The sequence below is a fragment of the Xenopus laevis genome, chromosome 1L (assembly GCF_017654675.1).
Source record: "Xenopus laevis strain J_2021 chromosome 1L, Xenopus_laevis_v10.1, whole genome shotgun sequence".
NCBI classification, from domain to species: Eukaryota; Metazoa; Chordata; class Amphibia; order Anura; family Pipidae; genus Xenopus; species Xenopus laevis.
The window spans coordinates 184,099,595-184,118,155 of NC_054371.1; the positions used below are offsets into that span (position 1 = coordinate 184,099,595).

Genomic DNA, 18,561 nt, shown 5'->3' on the forward strand with positions numbered 1-18,561 from the left:
ATATAGAATTCCATTTACAATGTTCACCACATTTAAATTCTCCGTTAATTCAGCCAATAATGTAAATGATGAAAAATAAAAAACAAAGGGAAGACATAGAAGAAATGGCATTACACAAGGCATATGCCTTTATTATAATAATCACAAAATCATAATATCTGTACAGGAATGTGTAAGTGAACATTTATAAATGCAACAATAATTGGATTCATAAAGATAAGGTAATTATAATTTGACAGAACTTGTTTGCAAGTAATAATACTCCAGAGTAAAACATTCTTGCTTTCTTCTGCACTTGTTAAATGCAAAATAGTAAGACACATTAGTGTTCAGTTCAGCAGAATATCGCAGAATATCATGCCACAGTCCGTTGGAATAGGTCAGGACATGCAGCACTTATTAAAATGCAATAGTATATAAAAGAAGCCACATGTTAATAAAATATAGAGTGGTTTATCTTGATATCGTCTTTGATTTTACACATGATTTTTTTTTATTGTGAAATGTGGTATACGTCAATGTATGAGCTTGAACATGATATAGTCTTCATCCTATGCTATAGCTTTGGCTTCGGGTAGAAAAGCTTCCCAATACTTTATGAGCTGGAAAACACAAACAAATAATCACATTTCTAATATAAATACTATATGTTTACACATCTAATAAGACAATCATCCATTATCCCAGGTAGTGTTTTAATAGTTAGACAGATTTAGGCAGAGTCACAGAAACAAAATAAAAGATGAAGGCCCTATTGACTGTCACTGCCTGCATCATAATAAAAGTTGTTAAAGGCAAAAGTCCTATTTAAAGGGGTTGTTCCTCTTCCAAACACTTTTTTCAATTACCGTCCATTTTCAATTTTTTACCATTTTTTCCAAAATCTAAGTTTAAATGTACCTAATTCAGGTGCAGACTCTAAACTGTTACAATTTTGCAACATTTAGAGGCCCATTTATCAAAGGTTGAATTTATGTTAATTCGAATATACTCACAATTCGACTGGGAGGTTATTTAAGCAAAAAATCTAATGGCTAATATTCGATCGTTTCTGACCTGAAATTTCGAATCGTATCCGATTTTTCTCCCAAAAAAAAAAACAAAAAACTTGAATGTCAGGAAGGCTATTGGCATCTCCAAATGGCTCAGCGGACCTCGGCCATTGACTTGTACATGAACTCAGCAGGTTTTAGGTGGAGAATATTCTAATTAGGACTGATTCCATGGTCGAGGTGTGATAAATCTCACATTCGAATAGGGGGATTAAAATTTGAATGTGTGAATTTTTAAACTCGAAAAATTCGAATTGACTATTCGAACCTTGATAAATGGCCATCTTAGTTTCATTGTTTCAGCCACAATTATTGTATCAATAGAACAGCTGTCTATAATGAAACTCAGGGATTCTGCTTAGCAGGGACAAAGATAAGAAATCTATCAACTAAATGTATCAATTTAGAACAGTTGACAGGGTCGGCGACTCCCCCCCCACACTCCCAGAGCTGCTTTAAAAGTTGAAAAATTAAACTTCAATATTTGAAAAACAGTCACACATATAAAATAGAAAGTAATTGAAAAAGTCTTTATTTCTGGTGAACTATATGAAACCAACTGAACAGAAAAAAAAGAGTTGGAAGGTGAACAACCCTTTTAAAGTAACTTTATTAATGTGAAATATTAGCACTGGTTGTTGAATTATGCCATCTTGCTTTGTTATATAGCTTATAACAAAAATGTTACTGACTGCATAATGCCACCATTATTCTCAGGTTTTCAGTCACATATAACCTTCTTGTTATATATATATATTTTATATCTCATTTTCTTTCTTTAAGCCCTAGCTATGATATAGGGTTCAGACCTTGCTCAGTAATGTGGCACAATGGTTACTCATGGTTGCCTCAAGGATTTTTTTTTTCACGTTAGGCCATGTCTGTGTCTATTAACCCTGAGAAAGGATACCAGTGTTTGTGTGCCAGCCTATGGTAGGGAAATAAAGACTGTACGCTTCACAGGGGAAGGGATTGGAAGCTAACAAGCTATTCTCTGTAGAACATGCAGTAACAAGCATAAATAAACTTGTAATGGAATACCAACACAGATTTAGGCTAAAAATGTTTACTGGTCATTTTGGTTTGAACAGAAACTTGATGGTCCACGTACCTGTTGTTGTGTCCGCACTAATGATTCTAAGTACTTAATAATAACTGTTTTGAAGTCTCTCACTCTCTCTTTCTAAAACAAAGAAACAAAGATTTTGTCTATTACACTTGAATTAGCACAAATGAAAATAAACTGTAAGGTCATAAGGTATGGGATTACTTGCCTCAAATCTTCCTACTTCCTTGCGAATGGTTTTGGATATTTGGTCAAAATCTCTCTCTCCTTGTTGAACCTTGGCCTCCAACTAGGAAAGACGGAGAATGTATTAAAGGTTAATAGTCGTATCAATAGGCAAAAACATTGTGACAAAACAGTTACGAGCTCAGTAGTTATGTTTAACAGTGCCAAATCACTGACATATGTCGGTCAGTTTAGCCAGGACAAACACTAATTGACATAAACTTGCGTATCTTAATTAGTGAGAATGCATATAATACGGGGTTTTGCTTGAATATGACACTGTATCTTTATTGGATACGTGTATCCTAATATTAAAGCTATAATACATTTCATGCTTATGAAAATCTCCTAATTTAGCAATACTTTCTTTAGTGCCTGAAAGACCTAACAAAACTATTCTTAGCATTAAGTCTTATTTTAATCCCTAAATTACGAGCTTGTTTATAAACAGTTTTAGGATGCCCTGAATTAGAGACAGTAGTGCACTATCATCTTTCAGAATGTCTTAATTTATACCGTGAGTTGTAAAATTGACACAAAATAACTAGTGTTATGCACCAGTTCAAATACTGCAGATTTGGTCTGCGTAAAAAAGCTCTTGTGCAGCTAGTTATAAAAATGCTTGTGCCAAAACGATATAGCAGAGTTTTGCAACCCAAAATACTTTTTTGCAGGTTCACAAATGGTAATGGGAACACAGTTTTGTATATAAACTAACTTTTATGTGCCGGTTGTTACACATTGTTAATGCACCCAATGATTTAAGGAGGAGACAATTAGACAATTATTTATTTATTTTTTAACAGATTGGTTCTATTCTTGACCAAATCAAAGTTCACTGGTGAGAAACAGATGGTATAGGGCTTAGTCAACAACAAAGCAAATTCATCCTCTGGAACCATCTTTAGTAATGCATTCTAATAGAGAAAACATTTGTAATAAAGTCACCCAAATCAGTTAATAAAGTGGCAAACACCCCATTTCTTGTCTAAGACTACATAATATAGTGCTTTTGTAAAAACCCACCCTGCTTTATTGTTTTAGATTTAGAGAGCTTTGAATTGTTTTCAAGTTGTTGCACTAAACAATACAGAGCAGTGAAACTGAAAGAAATTTAATGTTACATTTGTTCCCAATCCCTTGATGCAACTATACTTGGAGGAGAAAGAAGTTAATCATATTGCCTTTCCCATTTAAACACCCCTGTACAACAAACTCTTCCTTATCCATCAACCTAAAACCTGATAAGTTTTTCTTTAACAGAAAACATCTGCACACAATACTAACATCTCTATATTATGCATCTTTCACTCTAACAAGCAAGTTTGGATTTGGCAGATGCCAGGAGAATGCTACATGCCTACATATGTAATACCGACTTTATTTCTAGTTGGGGGAATAATGGTGTTTTACATTGTTTGGACTAGAACCCTGGTTCCACTGAGTGCACATTAACACTACAGCATGCAGTGTTATTGTTGACAATTCAGTGTTTCCTACTTTCTGGAAACATGGGAAAGTCTTTCCTGTTTCAGCATTATAATGCATTCATGCACAATGCAAGGACTGTACAATCTGTACTGAGAATGAAATAAAAAATATTTTTCAGTATTTAAAGAATAGACGGAGCTCATTATGAATTAACAATGCAAGCCTCTACTGGGCGTAGATTTATAGTGTTCCTTTAAGGGAACATTTCATTCAATTCCCTTAATTAATAAAAAGCTTGCACAAGGACTAGTAACCCCAAGCAACCAATAAAATGTTTGCATCCATAGAGGTGACTCCTGAATGATTTCAAGGAGTTACTTTTATTAAATGACCTCAATAAATGTTAAACATCTTCTAAGTCATGCCTGTATGTCCCTTATAGTACATCCCAAAACTCAATGCACCGTTGCAACAGCTGCCTATTTAGTGCTGATGTCCAGCTTACTGCCTCTTAGGATTCTTAAATCAATATCCAACAACATAATTAAATGTAATTAAACATTGTCCAAGGTGCACAACGTTACATCCACCTGTAGTAAAGGAATTGTTCAGTGTAAAATAAAAACTAGGTAATTAGGCTGTGCAAAATAAAAGAAAAAAAAGATTTCAATATAGTTAGTCAAAAATATAATGTATTAAGGTTGGAGTGAGCAGATGTCTGACATAATACCCAGAACACTACTTCCTGCTTTGCCGCTTCCTTGGTTTCCACTGATTGGTTTCCAGGCAGTAACCAATCAGTGACTTGAGAGGGGGCACATAGGTCATAACTGTTGCTTTTGAATCTGAGCGTAATGCTAAGTATCAATTGTAAACTCACTGAACAGTTATGTCCCATGTGCCCCCCCAGTATAGTCACTGACTAACTCAGAGTTAGAGAGCTGAAAAGCATGACGTAGTGTTCTGGCTATTATGTTACACATCCAGTCACTCCAGTCTTTATAAATTACATTTTTGGCTAACTATATTAGAAGCATGCCTCATTTGGCAGTTTGCAAGAATCCTTTGCATATGTACATATGGATACCATTTGTTGTAAGCCTCTGACCAGGTCATTAACAAACCACCAAATAGCTAGTCTCATCCTGTGTGTCAATCTGTTATGAGCAACATTATCTTTTGGTTTACAAAACCAAAATATACCACTCCTACTGCCACAGTATTTAATCTCATTTTAAGTAGAAGGTGCATACATGACCCGACCCACCAATGAGGCAAAAATAGCACTCTCCAAATCAGAGATACATATCAGAGTTTTCTTATAACCTCTATGGGCAGATACCATAAGGCTAAAACACAATAGATATTCTTCTGATCTAGTGTTGCAGGAAAGATGCCTCTCACACTAACCCAATAGTTATATGTTACACTAAAGGTGGCCATACACTAGAAGGTCCACTCGTTTGGCAAGGTCGCCAAACGAGCGGTTCTTAACCCGATATGCCCACTAAGGGCTGGGCAATATCAGATGAATCCGAACGTTCGGCCCTGGGGACGAATGATCGGATTACACTAGTACGAATGGGCTCCGACGGGTTGCAGGACCGCATCAACTAGCCGATGCGGTCCTAAATCGTACAAAAAAATCAAACTTGACCGATCAATATCTGCCCAATTTTTGGCCTGATATCGATCGGGAGAACCCATCGGGAGCCCCCACACATAGGCATATAAGATACTGAGCTTTAATCTGCCCGTGTATGGCAACCTTAAGGCTGCAAAATCAAGCAGAATTTTAAACAAACAAACAAACAAAACAAAATTATGGTAAACAAGAACACAACTAAAAATATACTGTGAAATCGAGATTATGAAATGAAATATGGACCCAAACAATCAATAATATTAAAAAAGTTAACAAGGCTCTTCTTACTTGGATACATGTTTAAAGGGATTGCTCACTATTAAAATAACTTTTAGAATGATCCAGAGATTTGCAATTGGTTTTCATTTTTTATTACTTCTGGTTTTTGAGTTATTTAGCAGCTCTCCAGTTTGCAATTCAAGCAATCTGGTTGCTAGAGTCCAAATTACCCTAGCAACCAAGCATTTCTTTGAATAAGAAACTGGCATATGAATAGGAGAGGGTGTGACTAGAAAGATGAGTAATAAAAAGCAATAGCAATAACACTAAATGTGTAGCCTTATAGAGCAATTGTTTTTAGATGGGGTCAGTGACCCCCATTTGAAAGCTGTAACAAGTCAGAAGAAGGCAAATAATTCAAAAACTATAAAAAATGAAGGGCACTTGAAAAGTTACTTAAAATTAGCAATTCTATTGCATACTAAAAGTTAACTTAAAGGTGAACCACCCCTTTAATAAAATGGAAACACAAAAACAGTGTATGAATACAATATATCCTACCTCTTCAATCTCCTTAAAGAAGCATGGGAAAGATGACCGATAAAATAAATTTAACAGAAGTTTACAATTGAAAGTGCCACATACAATTCTTATATGGAACAGGCATTCACATACCAGTAAGTACCGGCTTATTTACAAATTTCAGGTATAGAAATGCAAACAGCAAATGCTTCCCTATAAGTCACAACTTCACAGTGTGTCTGTCGTGCCTCCAACAATATTCTCCTAATTCTATTACCATTATTCATATTTATTATTAAGGCTATCCCCAGTGGATACATGAGACGGCCATCTTTATTGTCCATGACGCGGACTATATAGTATAAACAATATTCACACCTTCATACATATATCACTCAGGTAGCCAGACCTATGCTGAAAGGCTAAATTCTAATCATATGCCTTTGCCCTTCCAGTCACAGACCATTTGGAGGGTTATTACAAATGAATCCATCACAACTATCCATATAGAAATCTCCAATGTAATGTAACTGAATGAATACACTGAATAATGTGTAACAGGTGAAATGCAATTCACACCATATACTTGTGTGCTTAATCCAACAGCCATGAATTCACTATAACATACAATACCGTATACAAGTACTGTAGACTTATAATAGGTATATTTTTAAATTATGATACTGTTTTTGCTACTTGCAAACCGTATCTCTAGGGCAAACTAAGCACATGGTGACAACGAACCAAAATCCTTATCAAAATCCTTACCAAAAAGCACACAAAACTTGCAAAGAACAGAAAATATACAGATACAGCTTCAAAAAGATTACAAAGAATACATACTGTAAGCATAATATGCTGGCACCAGAATGAATACTGTTATCTATTCTTTGATATTGAACATATACTACCAATAAGCAATTAGTACACCCTGTGCAAGAAGAGGGGCGAGCAAAGCAAAAACTACAAATCAATACATGATGAAAAATTGCTAGAAAACATATTGCAACCCAAATATATGGATGGTTTTTAATCTTATTTCAGATGACAATATTAAAACATTATTCAGATTCGATTTAAATAAAGAAAGTTGCAGAAAAAATGTCAAATATAAACATTTCTGAACTACAGCAATATTTTATATCACATGATGACCCAAGTGGCAGAATACAGTGCTTATGCCATACCTCTCTGATTTCATCTTTAGCCTGCTGAAGTTTATCAGGTTTATTGGAGATCTGAAGTTTGGCCTCTGCCTCCTGTTTCTTTTGCAGATTGACCTGAGCATCTTGCCATTTTTGCCAGCACTTCATTCTCTGATCAAATACACCCTGCAGGTACAAGATTACGTGAAATAAAACAAAAAATTCATTCTAAAATACTTCCTTCAGCACACATATCAGAGAGGTTTTACTAGACTGAATGATTACACACACTGTTCAATTCCCTGAGAAATTTGGTAAGGCTTTAACTCAGGTACTCAGTCTATCTACTTCCCAGGTTGTTTTTATCACAGGTCAATGGGCAATTGATTAATTAAATATAGATTTCTACAGTGGATGTACCTTAACGGCAGCAATAAGTCGTGTATAGTCATTTAGAAGTTCTGAAAACAAATAAAAGTCTGCAAAGGTCTGTTCCTGATGCAGCTGGTCAATTTTTTCTTCCACCTCTGCAAGCTGGGATAATGCCCTTGAGAGTGCGGTGTGATCTTCTGAATTGCCCAACATTGCAGCACTCTTTGCAAATGCAGCCGTGTTGGCTGACAGCTCTACATAAAAATGAATCATATGTTAGTGGTTAAAAGCATTATTGAGAGGAGGGGGTGGAAATGTGATAATACAAAACACACAATGTCAAATTCTCGTGGAGATGGAAAAAAATAACCTTATGTAACACATGAATAAGCCCATGAAGGCGTGGGGGATAATTTTGAAGGAATGTCATTGGGCTGATTCAGGGAAGTGTGGGTTCATCTATTGTAAAAGCTTCTTAGGGAAGTGGAAAAGGTCACTAAGATGTGGGCATCATTCTGATAATATGATTAGGAACTGCTGAGCTATGCTACTTAGAAGAATCTAAGTATAAACTTGTTAATAAATGGTGAACAGTAAAATCCATCAGTGATAAAGAACACTGTTTTAAACCCCTCCATAGCCAATTCTTCTGGTGCAGCACACAAACGAATTGTGTAGTTCAGCTAAAGCATCAAAATAATCAACCCACAATATTAGTCTGAAACAACACTTATATTTAGCAATACCAATAGTGGTCAAGATGTTATGCTTAGGACTCCGAAAAATGCTTTGTCTGGACATCTGGCTCATTGAGTACCATGTTTAGATGAGCCAATAAAATGTTCCCAATTTCTGTTTTACAACACACAGCTAGTACAGCTGATCACATATTGACAAAGAGTAAGATGGAGCACTTGACTTTGCATTAGGTGCTCTGACCCTTTGTTCAGTTGTAGCAGATGCTTTATCATCCTTAACTGCAACGCAGTGCACCAATATTTAAAGCAATCTTGGTAAAAAGGCAAGGTACAGAGCGCAACACCCAAGGGTCACTTATTGAGCAATAAGATGGAAAGGAGTGGATTTAGTGACACTGAATTTTTCAGGTTATGGTACACTGTGGGGTCTTTATACCAGGCATCTAGATCTAAATCTTTGGCAAAAATCACAAAGTTACTGTGGAGGGAAGCCAGCTATGGGTTTAGTTTCAAGGATAAAAAAAAAATTATTTTATAGAATTTAAAGGGGTTTACAATGTGAGTTTATAAAGAGAGGTTCTAAATAATGGCAGTCTCAGATGGAAAGCAAAACAAAGTTCTGGAAATTAAGAGACAAACCTTTGCGATGACAAACCAAGGATTCAACATTGCTATGTAGCTTCCTGAGTTGCTGATCTAGATTTTCGAACTGCTGCTGTTTGTCTTCAAACCACTGGTAAAGAATAAAAATGAAATGGCTCATTTATCACGGAACAAAAACTATGTTATATTAGATTTACTAGTAGTTGACAAGCTTATGTACAACTGTCTTGGTCAACAAGGCTAAAGAGAATTGAGTCAACACATAAATGATCTTACTTTCTGCCTGTAGAAGCTTAAAATTCAATTGTTTAGCCTCATTAGTCGATCATTATACAACTCAAAAAAAATCAGCTCTTACAGCATCCGATTCATTCATCTTGATTGTCATTTTGTTGACAGCATCGGCAGCTTTGTTCACCATTCTCAATAATCCTGCTCCGCTCAAAGCCTGGGTGCTAACTGCTCTCGGCAGCTGCAATTGAATGACAAATAAGGGCAAACAAACAGGTTAAAAAGCTGGAGTCCTAACAGGGCACTTGAGTATAAACAGAAAGGATGCAATGTTTTCTACACCCTTCTATATTTCAAAATAAAGTAAACACAATTTTCACAATTTACTGCTTTCAATACCCCTAAGGACAACAAAAAAAATAAATGAATGTACATTTGACTTTGACAGACAACTTTCAGTTTAGATGAACAGACTTGCTGTTTGGCAAAGGTCAATGAAAAGAGTTCCAAGAGCTTTAAAAAAAAAAAGGAAACAAAAAGAAAACCACAAAGATTATCTGTATGCGGTTATCACTCTGCCATTCTATATCTAATAAAATAAAGATTTTGTTCTTTTTCATTATGTGGCATAATCACATTTGCATGGTGTAAATATACAAACTGTACAGAAGCCAAAAATATTTGGGTGGGAGTATATTTGCACTTTACTATATAGTAGTAAAACAAAAACATCATTTGAAATAGACATACAGTAGGTACTAGAAAGATCTTGCAGCTTACCATCATCATCATCATCATTTATTTATATAGCACTGTCAAGATACTCAGTGCTTTACTGCAGTTATAGCAAACAGGGAATAAATGGTGGATAACAAACAAGGATTACAGAGTACAATAGGGTTAGAAGGACCTAGAGATTAGAGTTTACAAACCAAAAGGTTAGGGTACAAATGAGACTTTAGGATTATATAAACACTGTGATTTTTGATACAGCAATGATTAATTAAGGTACATCGAATAAGCCTCTTTAAACAGGTGGGTCTTTAAGGAGCGGTTGAAAGTTTGGAAAGAAGGAGAAAGTCTGACAGCTTGTGGCAGAGAGTTCCAGAGAAAAGCAGAAGCCCGAGAGAAGTCTTGTAGACGAGAATGGGCAGAAGTGATCAAAGGAGAAGTGAGGCGAAGATCAGAAGCAGAGCGAAGGTTTCGTGAAGGAGTGTATTTGGAGATTAGAGATGAAATATAGGGAGGGGTTTCATTATTAAGGGCCTTGAATGTGAGTGTAAGTAATTTGAATCTGATTCTAGAGGAGATTGGGAGCCAGTGAAGGGACATACATATGGGAGCAGCTGATGTTGAGCGGTGAGCTAGATGGATGAGTCTAGCGGCCGTGTTTAGAACAGATTTGAGTTGTGAAAGGTGACTTGTTGGAATACCTGTGAGGAGTAAGTTGCAGTAATCAAGGCGGGAGATGATGAGAGACTGAATCAGTGTTTTAGTTGATTCTGAACTGAGATAGGGTCGTATTCGAGCAATGTTGCGCAGTTGAATACGGCAAGATTTTGCAAGTGTTTGAATGTGTGGTGAAAAAGACAGATGAGAGTCTAAGATAACTCCTAGTCATGAAGTATAAGGTATCGTTTTATTATAATACAAGAATGGGAAAGTAAAAAAATAAATAAAAATTGCTGGCTAAAAATAACAAAGGATAAACAACTGGAAAAAACACACACCTCAGAACTTTCTAAAAACTGTCTCACATCTGGATCCTGCAGCAGAGTAGGGTGTTTCACTGTGCGCTGTAGATATCTAGGGGTTTAAAAAATAAACACTGAATTCAAAAGAATATTTTGAGTCAAATATTACACAAAAATGATATTGGCTGCTGATTAAAACTGATCCAAAATGTTTGTGCCTTAACAGAAATTATTAGAGACTATTAGACTTTTTCTAAACAGTTCTCAATGTAAGCAGGGTTTACCTTTAACATTTTCATTAGAGTGAGTGGGAGCAGCAATGGTGCTACTAATGCAAACCCACTAAAGACACTGCACCCCAGTATAATGTAGAAATATAAATAACACAGCCATCACATTCTTCAGAATTCTGATATGGCACATGCATAAGTTTGCATAGATCTAAAACTGGGGATATCATCAGTTCTTCAGTTTCTACAGCCACACCATGTTTTCTCAACATATATTATTTACAGAATATATTGCTTGAGTTTTCTTTTGAACAAAATATGTATACAAATTTTATCCTGACAATATAAGAACGACATGACATTCCTTTACACACTCCTAAAATGCTTGGAAGAGAAGCATTGTTGCTTACAGATTTTGTAACACTGCCAACGTGAAATTTTACTCTTCCCCTGAACCACAACTCTTCCGGAAACCTTATTAACTTCGAAATAATTCCTTCAGTTAACTGTATACCCCACTACACTCCCTTCAATTCTATACTTTTCCTACAACCCTTAACACAACAGGCATATTTATATAGGTGTGTAAAACACAGCTTTAAACTACAATTTACAATGCAATGTTATGCTGTGTAATAGAAATTGATTGGAATAGAAATGATTTATGCTGAACTCTCTGGAAATATCCGAACTGAAAAAAGTGTTGGAAGGTGAATAACCACTTTAATGTAAAAAAAATAATATTTCCCACATAATCCTAAGTAAAATCTTTACCATATTTAAGTGACAAGCACTCAATTTCTCATGTTTAGGCCAGAAAATAGCAGCAGAGTATTTATATTTTACAAATCATACAGCACACACTGCACTGTCATTGCCTCAGATGCCACCAAAAGAAAAACTAACTATGAAATTAGTTAGAATGATTTATTTTAACATAGTGGGGATAGAAAGCTATACTGTTTCTGTTAAGGTAGCAGCCTTGTAATATCCCAGTCTTGCTTCTGTCAGCATCTAAGGGAACAGAGTACAGCACACGTTACATAGTAGTATATGTGAACAGACACTCCTAATATTTCCCACCGAGCATGATCACATAGGACTGCCAGGGACCACCACTATTGGCTATAGATCACTGGGAAAAAGAAGTGGACACAAAATAAAATGTGCTTAGTGGGTACAAAGGGGATTGTGTGACAAATCTGTAGAAACTGGAATGTTTGACAATGTAGACTCAAGACCTATACACTAGTGGGTCTTCTCGGTTTCTGGAAACTTTTCAAATGCACTGGGGAATTTTTGAGACTGAGAGCGCCAAAGGGAATGTGTGAAAGGCAGTAGGTGTACCAGAAATATTATGGTTTTTATAGGTGCTCTATTTTTCCAACTATGATCTGGGGAGAATTTCGAATTCATGTGAATATTTTTTAACTCACATATATATATATATATAATACACAAAAGCCATGAATATCTTGTAAATTATATCCTTATAAACGGTGAGTAGTGATGTCATCAGTTATAAACGGTGAGTAGTGATGTAATTTCTGTCACATGACTCACTAAAATTTGTGTATTATAATTAATAAAGTACCCCCAGTTGTAAAATATGAGGATATTATAAGTTACCTCGGAGTTCCATGACCTGTATAAAAACACTCGGCCTTGTGTTTTTATATGGTCATGAAACTCCTCGGTAACTTATAATATCCTTATATTTTACAAGAGGGGGTACTTTATTCACTATATATACTCACAATTCGACTGGAAGGTTATTTAAGAAAAAATTTGAATGTCTTATTCTAGTTTTTCTCCAAAAAAAAAAAAACCTCGAATGTCAGGAAGGCTAGACACATCAAATGGCTCAACAGACCTCTGCCATTGACTTGTACATGAACTCAGCACGTTTTAGGTAGCGAATATTCTAATCAGGACTGTTACAATGGTCAAGGTGTGATAAATCTTACATTTGAATAGGAGGATTAAAATTCAAGTGTGTGAATTCTGACACCAACAAAAAAATTGAAAATTCTAAATACCATTCAACCCTTATTAAATCTGCCCCTTAAAGTTGTGAAAGAGAGTGGCTGGATTGTAATAGGGGGCAGTACTAGGAAGAATAGTATAGTTGAGTGTAGTGACTTTCTTAAACTAACAAAGCAATTGCTGATGGCTAACTGCAGTCTTAAAACAGATGTTAAAAGAAAATTACCTTTCCAGAGCAGCCCTTCTCTTCTCAACAAATTCATTTGATGACGAGTCTTCTTTTCCCACCTTTACTTTTGTCATGCCTTAAAATATATAAATAAACATGAGAGCAATGGAGCATGAGCAGTTTTGTCACAAGTAACAAAGTGGCGATCAGTACAGGCACCAAAATGCCTGAAAATACATTTGTATTGTGCAGCATGGAAACTGCCTGTCTATTAAAAATGCTTTCAAATTAGTCCTTACTTGAAAGTGCCTACAACACATCTATTCTTTTAACAGATCAGAAAAACGAACATGTAACATCTTATTAAAAGAACTGCTCAGTGTAAAAATGAAACTGGGTAAATACACCAGGTACTAGATGCTTTCAATATACCGGTAGTTAGTTAGCCAAAAATATCATCTGTAAAGACTGGAATGAGCAGATCTCTAACATAATAACCAGAACCTGCTTTTAAGCTGTCTAACCTCTTAGTTAGTCAGGACTTGAAAACATTTTTTATTTTGCACAATCTATCGATTTACCCAGTTTCGTTTTTACACTGAACTGTTCCTTTAAAAACAGAACTAAACCCTAAAAATGAATATGGTTATACATTAAATATTGTATATAATGAAGTTATTGCACCAGCCTAAAGTTTCAGGTTCTCAATAGCAGCAATGATCCAGGACTTCAGACTTGTCACAGGGGGTCACCATCTTGGAAAGTGTCTGCGACACTCACATGCTCAGTGGCTCTGAGCAGCTTTACAGCTTAGGGGTTGTCACAAATTATCAAGCAAAAAGAGGTTGGGCTGTAATATAAGCTGATGCTACAGGGCTGATTATAAAATGTTGATGCTAGTTGCATTGGTTTCTGTGCTGCCATGTAGTAATTATCTGTATTAATCAATAATCAGCCTTTTATTTTGACATTTCTATTCTATGTGTACTGTATATTGTGAGTGAGTCCCTAAACTCAGTAAGTGACAGCAGCAAAGAGCATGTGCAGTGAATCAGCAGAAAAGAAGATGGGGAGCTACTGGAGCATAGTTGGAGACACAGATCTTTACTGATAAAGGGCTGTGGATTCCTCAGGCTGGTACAGAAGCCAAAAACATAATTTACAATATTTCTACCTAATTCTATAGTTAAGCTTTAGTTATCCTTTAACCAATACTGCAAGGAGTGGCTCAAAGGGACACTCATGGAAATTTATATAACTTATATATATATATATATATATATATATATATATATTTATTTATTTTTGTTATATCACACACATGTTCAGAAGTAACCAAGACAAAATAATTGAAAAGAATTGTATATTTATATCCTTTACTTATATAGCACCAACATATTACACATCACTTTATAGATATTATACATCATTCACATCTGTCTCTGTACCAGTCCCTATCACATTCACACACATTATGGTCAACTTTATCAGGAGCCGACTTAGACATAAACTAAAATGTACTGCCAAACTGGGATGAAACCTTAAAAGAAAAAAGGGAAGACTACGGCATTGGCTTATTGATTTTTGTATTATATTTCCAGCTAAACAAAGAGTTTTTCATTCCAGTGCCAAATGAATTACTAACACAAATTATTACAATGCTTTTTTTTATATTGTGGAGATGGAAACTTCCTTCTATTAAACATATGTTCCATTATTCATTTAGAAGGCAAAAGGTGGGGGGGCACATCTAATCTGGATGAAAATCAGATTTAGCAATGGATTTGAATAATGACAGATATCATCTAAAAGGGGAACTATCGTGAAAATGAACATTTAATATAAGCTTTAGCATACTGAAATAAGAAACTTTCTAAATACAGTCAATTAAAAATTCTGTACTATTTTTGAAATAATCAATAATAATCCAGTGATATTGGATCATTCATCGGACACCAACTGCTGCAAGAAGACAGAATGAAGAGAAACAGATGCTGAGAGAGGAATAGTGAATATAAACTTGATTATTTCAGAAACGATGCATAATTTTTTAATTCATTGTATTTAGAAAGTTTCTTATTTCAGTATGAAGAAGCTTATCTAAAATTTTATGTTCGCGATAATTTCCCTTTACTGTTAAATTGTTATACCTTAGAGGTCTAAAAACACTCTTGGCTGTATTATTTTCTCCCAATGACTTGACTGGTAAGAGCAACTTGACCAGCATTTACTCTCTGCTCACATACCCACTAGCTACTGGTATTAATCTCTTACTTTGCACTAACATCACTCTACTAACCAACAAGAATTCGACAACCACACTGGTTACCCACACCATACGTCTCACTTCCTCTCCCTCTTAGGGAGCAAGGCCTTCCCCATACTGTCTCCCAATAACATCCAATTTTAACTGTAAATCACTTTTGGAAACTGTTTGTATATGTTAACCGATAGGTTTTGTATTTGTATCCCTTTACTCTGTACAGCACTAGCATTTCAAGCCTCAAGCAGTGCGATTTTTAGCCAGTCGAAAAGTACAATATTTCCAACATCAATTGTTGTAGGCTAAGATGTTATAACTGTACATAAAAGGGGAATATGCTCTATTTATTTGTTACTATACATTTGGGGCATATTTATTAAAGGAATAGTTCAGTGTGGAAATAAAAACTGTGTAAATAGATAGGCTGTGCAAAATAAAATATATAGTTAGTTAGCCAAAAATGTAATATATAAAGGCTGGAGTGAACAGATGTCTAATAAAACAGCCAGAATCCAACTTCCTGCTTTTCAGCTCTATAACTCTGAGTTAGTCAGCGACTTGAAGGGGGGCCACATGGTACATTTCTGTTCAGTGAGTTTGTAATTGACCCTCAGCATTCAGCTCAGATTCAAGAGCAACAGAAATGACCCATGTGGCCCCCCCCTCAAGTCTCTGATTGGTTACTGCTTGGTAACCAGGGCAACCAGTCAGTGTAAACCAAGAGAGCTGAAAAGTAGTGCTCTGACTGACTTGTTATACATCAAATCACTCCAGCCTTTATACATTACATTTTTGGCTAACTAACTATATTTTACTAACATTTTTTATTTTGCACAGCCTATTTACCCAGTTTTTATTTTTACACTGAACAATTCCTTTAACATTGGAGACAACCACTTGTGATGTTGCCCATAGCAACCAATCAGCAATTGGAATGGTCACCTACAAGTTAGACAACAAAAGCAAAAATCTGCTATGGGCAATATCACCAGTGCTGTTTATCTCCAGTGTTAAGAGATATGGCCCCTGCTAATGTAAATTTCTCACACTCACAGTACAATATAAATGTGTAGCTTAATGTATGTGAAGAACATTCACTCTCTGTACATATGAAGTCATATACATATGCAGTACAGTTAGACATCACAAATTAGAACTCGTCTTACCTACTATACTTTTCTCAGGAGCTGGTGGCACAATATATCCAATATGCATATATTTTGTTGCTAGTTTACTATGCAGCCCAAGAAAATCACTAAATCTTCTACGGACAGAGAACTCGTTCTTGTTGAACATTGACAAAGACGTCTGTAAACAGATACAAAGGACTTCAATTGCCAAGTAAAAAATGCAAAAGAGCTATTTCATCTGATAAAAGCATTAATTACATCTGACCTTGGTTGTAACTTTGTATGCCATATAAGCATTCATTCCATCTCCTAAAAAATAAAAGCAAAATGTCAATATATATATATATTATACAATACAGTTCATGTAACCAGCCTCGGTGCAGTCTTCAAGATGCATTGAAGTAACAGGAAACAAAAGGTAGGTCACACTCACTCAAAAAACATTTAAAAACACAAAAAAATACATTTTTCTTAGATTTCTGCTATCTTTACTATACTAAAAGTTAATTTAACATTAACAACCTTTAATAAAATGACCAGGGATTCATTTCCAGGAACAAACACAAATAGTTGCTATTATCTTTCTAAGGTAAATCAAAGTGAGTCACTGCATTACTAATACACTGTACAATAATATTCAATTTATTCTTTCAGGGCTAAGTGAACACTCTTCAGTTTTGCCAACAGTACATTATACATTTTTTAATTACTCTTAACTTTATTGGTTCAAATTCTGATAAACAGCCATAGCTGTACAGAATAACCTTTTTTTTATCAAAATGTAATCATTCCCTATAATTAATAGGGTATGTTTTTGGGAACACAATAAAAACTTATACACTACTGGTTTATTTTACAGTTCACATGCATTTAATAATTGTAAAAAAGTTTAACTCATCCTTCTACTTTACGTCTGTGTATATTTTGCACCACTTGCTATGTGTGCAACCTTGAAGATTTGTATGTCCATTGTGGTTTCCAAAATGCTTGGTGCAGAAACCTATGGCATGTGCACCATCAAATGTCTTTTGCTAGGCATAGCAGGTGGTACTGTGATTATCTGAGTGGCAGTCATCAAAATGAGACCAGATGAAAAGCCAGTCAAAGTGTCCTTGGGACTAGCATGTGCCACAGAAATACTGACAAAATGTTCTGATACAATAGATCTAGACCCGTTTTTACTTGAAAAGGCTAGAAAAGACTACTTCCCGAAACATTTTGTGATAAGCAACAATAAAAAGGTGAATTGCTAAAGTACTGCTGTTTTCTACTTTGTTTTTTACACTTTGTTTGCTGAAATTTGATCTAGAACTCCTTAACTAATTAGTTATTACAGATATATTAAAATACTGCTGTATCTGCCATAGTTCCAAGACTATCTAGGTTAACAAATCAGCATTTACTTCAAATCTCACCCAAAAATTGTCTTTAAGTCCCAAATCTTACATGAAGTTGCCTAAAGGCTGGATCCTTCTGCCACTCCCCTGATCTCCCTCCAGGGGAGTTGGCAAACCCCACAGTATGGAAACCAATGTGCCAAAGTAAAAAATCTCTCTCAACATACTGACTTTATTTACTGAATAAAGAAATGGGAAAATTACAGCTTACCAATTTTTTCTGGGTCTGAGACACCAATTTCCAAATCAAAAGTGTCCCCATTTGATTCCTCTTCAATCTGTGCAAACATAATTATTTAAAAAAGGTTTAGCTTGAATGCAATTAAAAATATAGTAAGGTACCACACAAACATCAGCCCTTTAGACCTTATTCAAGATGACTGCCAACCTTGGCAAACCTGACAGCATTCACATGGTGGCATAACTGATTTATGTAAATGTAGCTCTTCTTAGTGAAGAACACATAATGGTATTTATTATTAT

General features: G+C 35.3%; 1 protein-coding gene across 2 annotated transcripts in view; it reads right to left on the reverse strand.

Moving 5' to 3' along the window:
- Nucleotides 1–105: 105 nt before the first annotated feature.
- The window catches only part of snx2.L (sorting nexin 2 L homeolog), a 30,725-nt gene continuing 12,269 nt past the window's right edge, over nt 106–18,561 (reverse strand). Inside the window, exons 4-16 of one of the 2 annotated variants that reach the window (XM_041568240.1) lie at nt 18,290–18,356; nt 16,947–16,990; nt 16,718–16,859; nt 13,346–13,424; nt 10,940–11,015; nt 9,337–9,450; nt 9,015–9,108; nt 7,726–7,931; nt 7,348–7,491; nt 6,200–6,211; nt 2,327–2,407; nt 2,164–2,235; nt 106–602 (exon numbers count right to left, since the gene is read on the reverse strand). In XM_041568240.1, coding sequence (XP_041424174.1) covers nt 552–602; nt 2,164–2,235; nt 2,327–2,407; nt 6,200–6,211; nt 7,348–7,491; nt 7,726–7,931; nt 9,015–9,108; nt 9,337–9,450; nt 10,940–11,015; nt 13,346–13,424; nt 16,718–16,859; nt 16,947–16,990; nt 18,290–18,356 — 1,182 coding nt within the window. In that variant the 3' untranslated portion in view covers nt 106–551. The remainder of the gene's footprint in view (nt 603–2,163; nt 2,236–2,326; nt 2,408–6,199; nt 6,212–7,347; nt 7,492–7,725; nt 7,932–9,014; nt 9,109–9,336; nt 9,451–10,939; nt 11,016–13,345; nt 13,425–16,717; nt 16,860–16,946; nt 16,991–18,289; nt 18,357–18,561) is intronic. The other variant, XM_018264203.2, reaches the window with a different exon arrangement.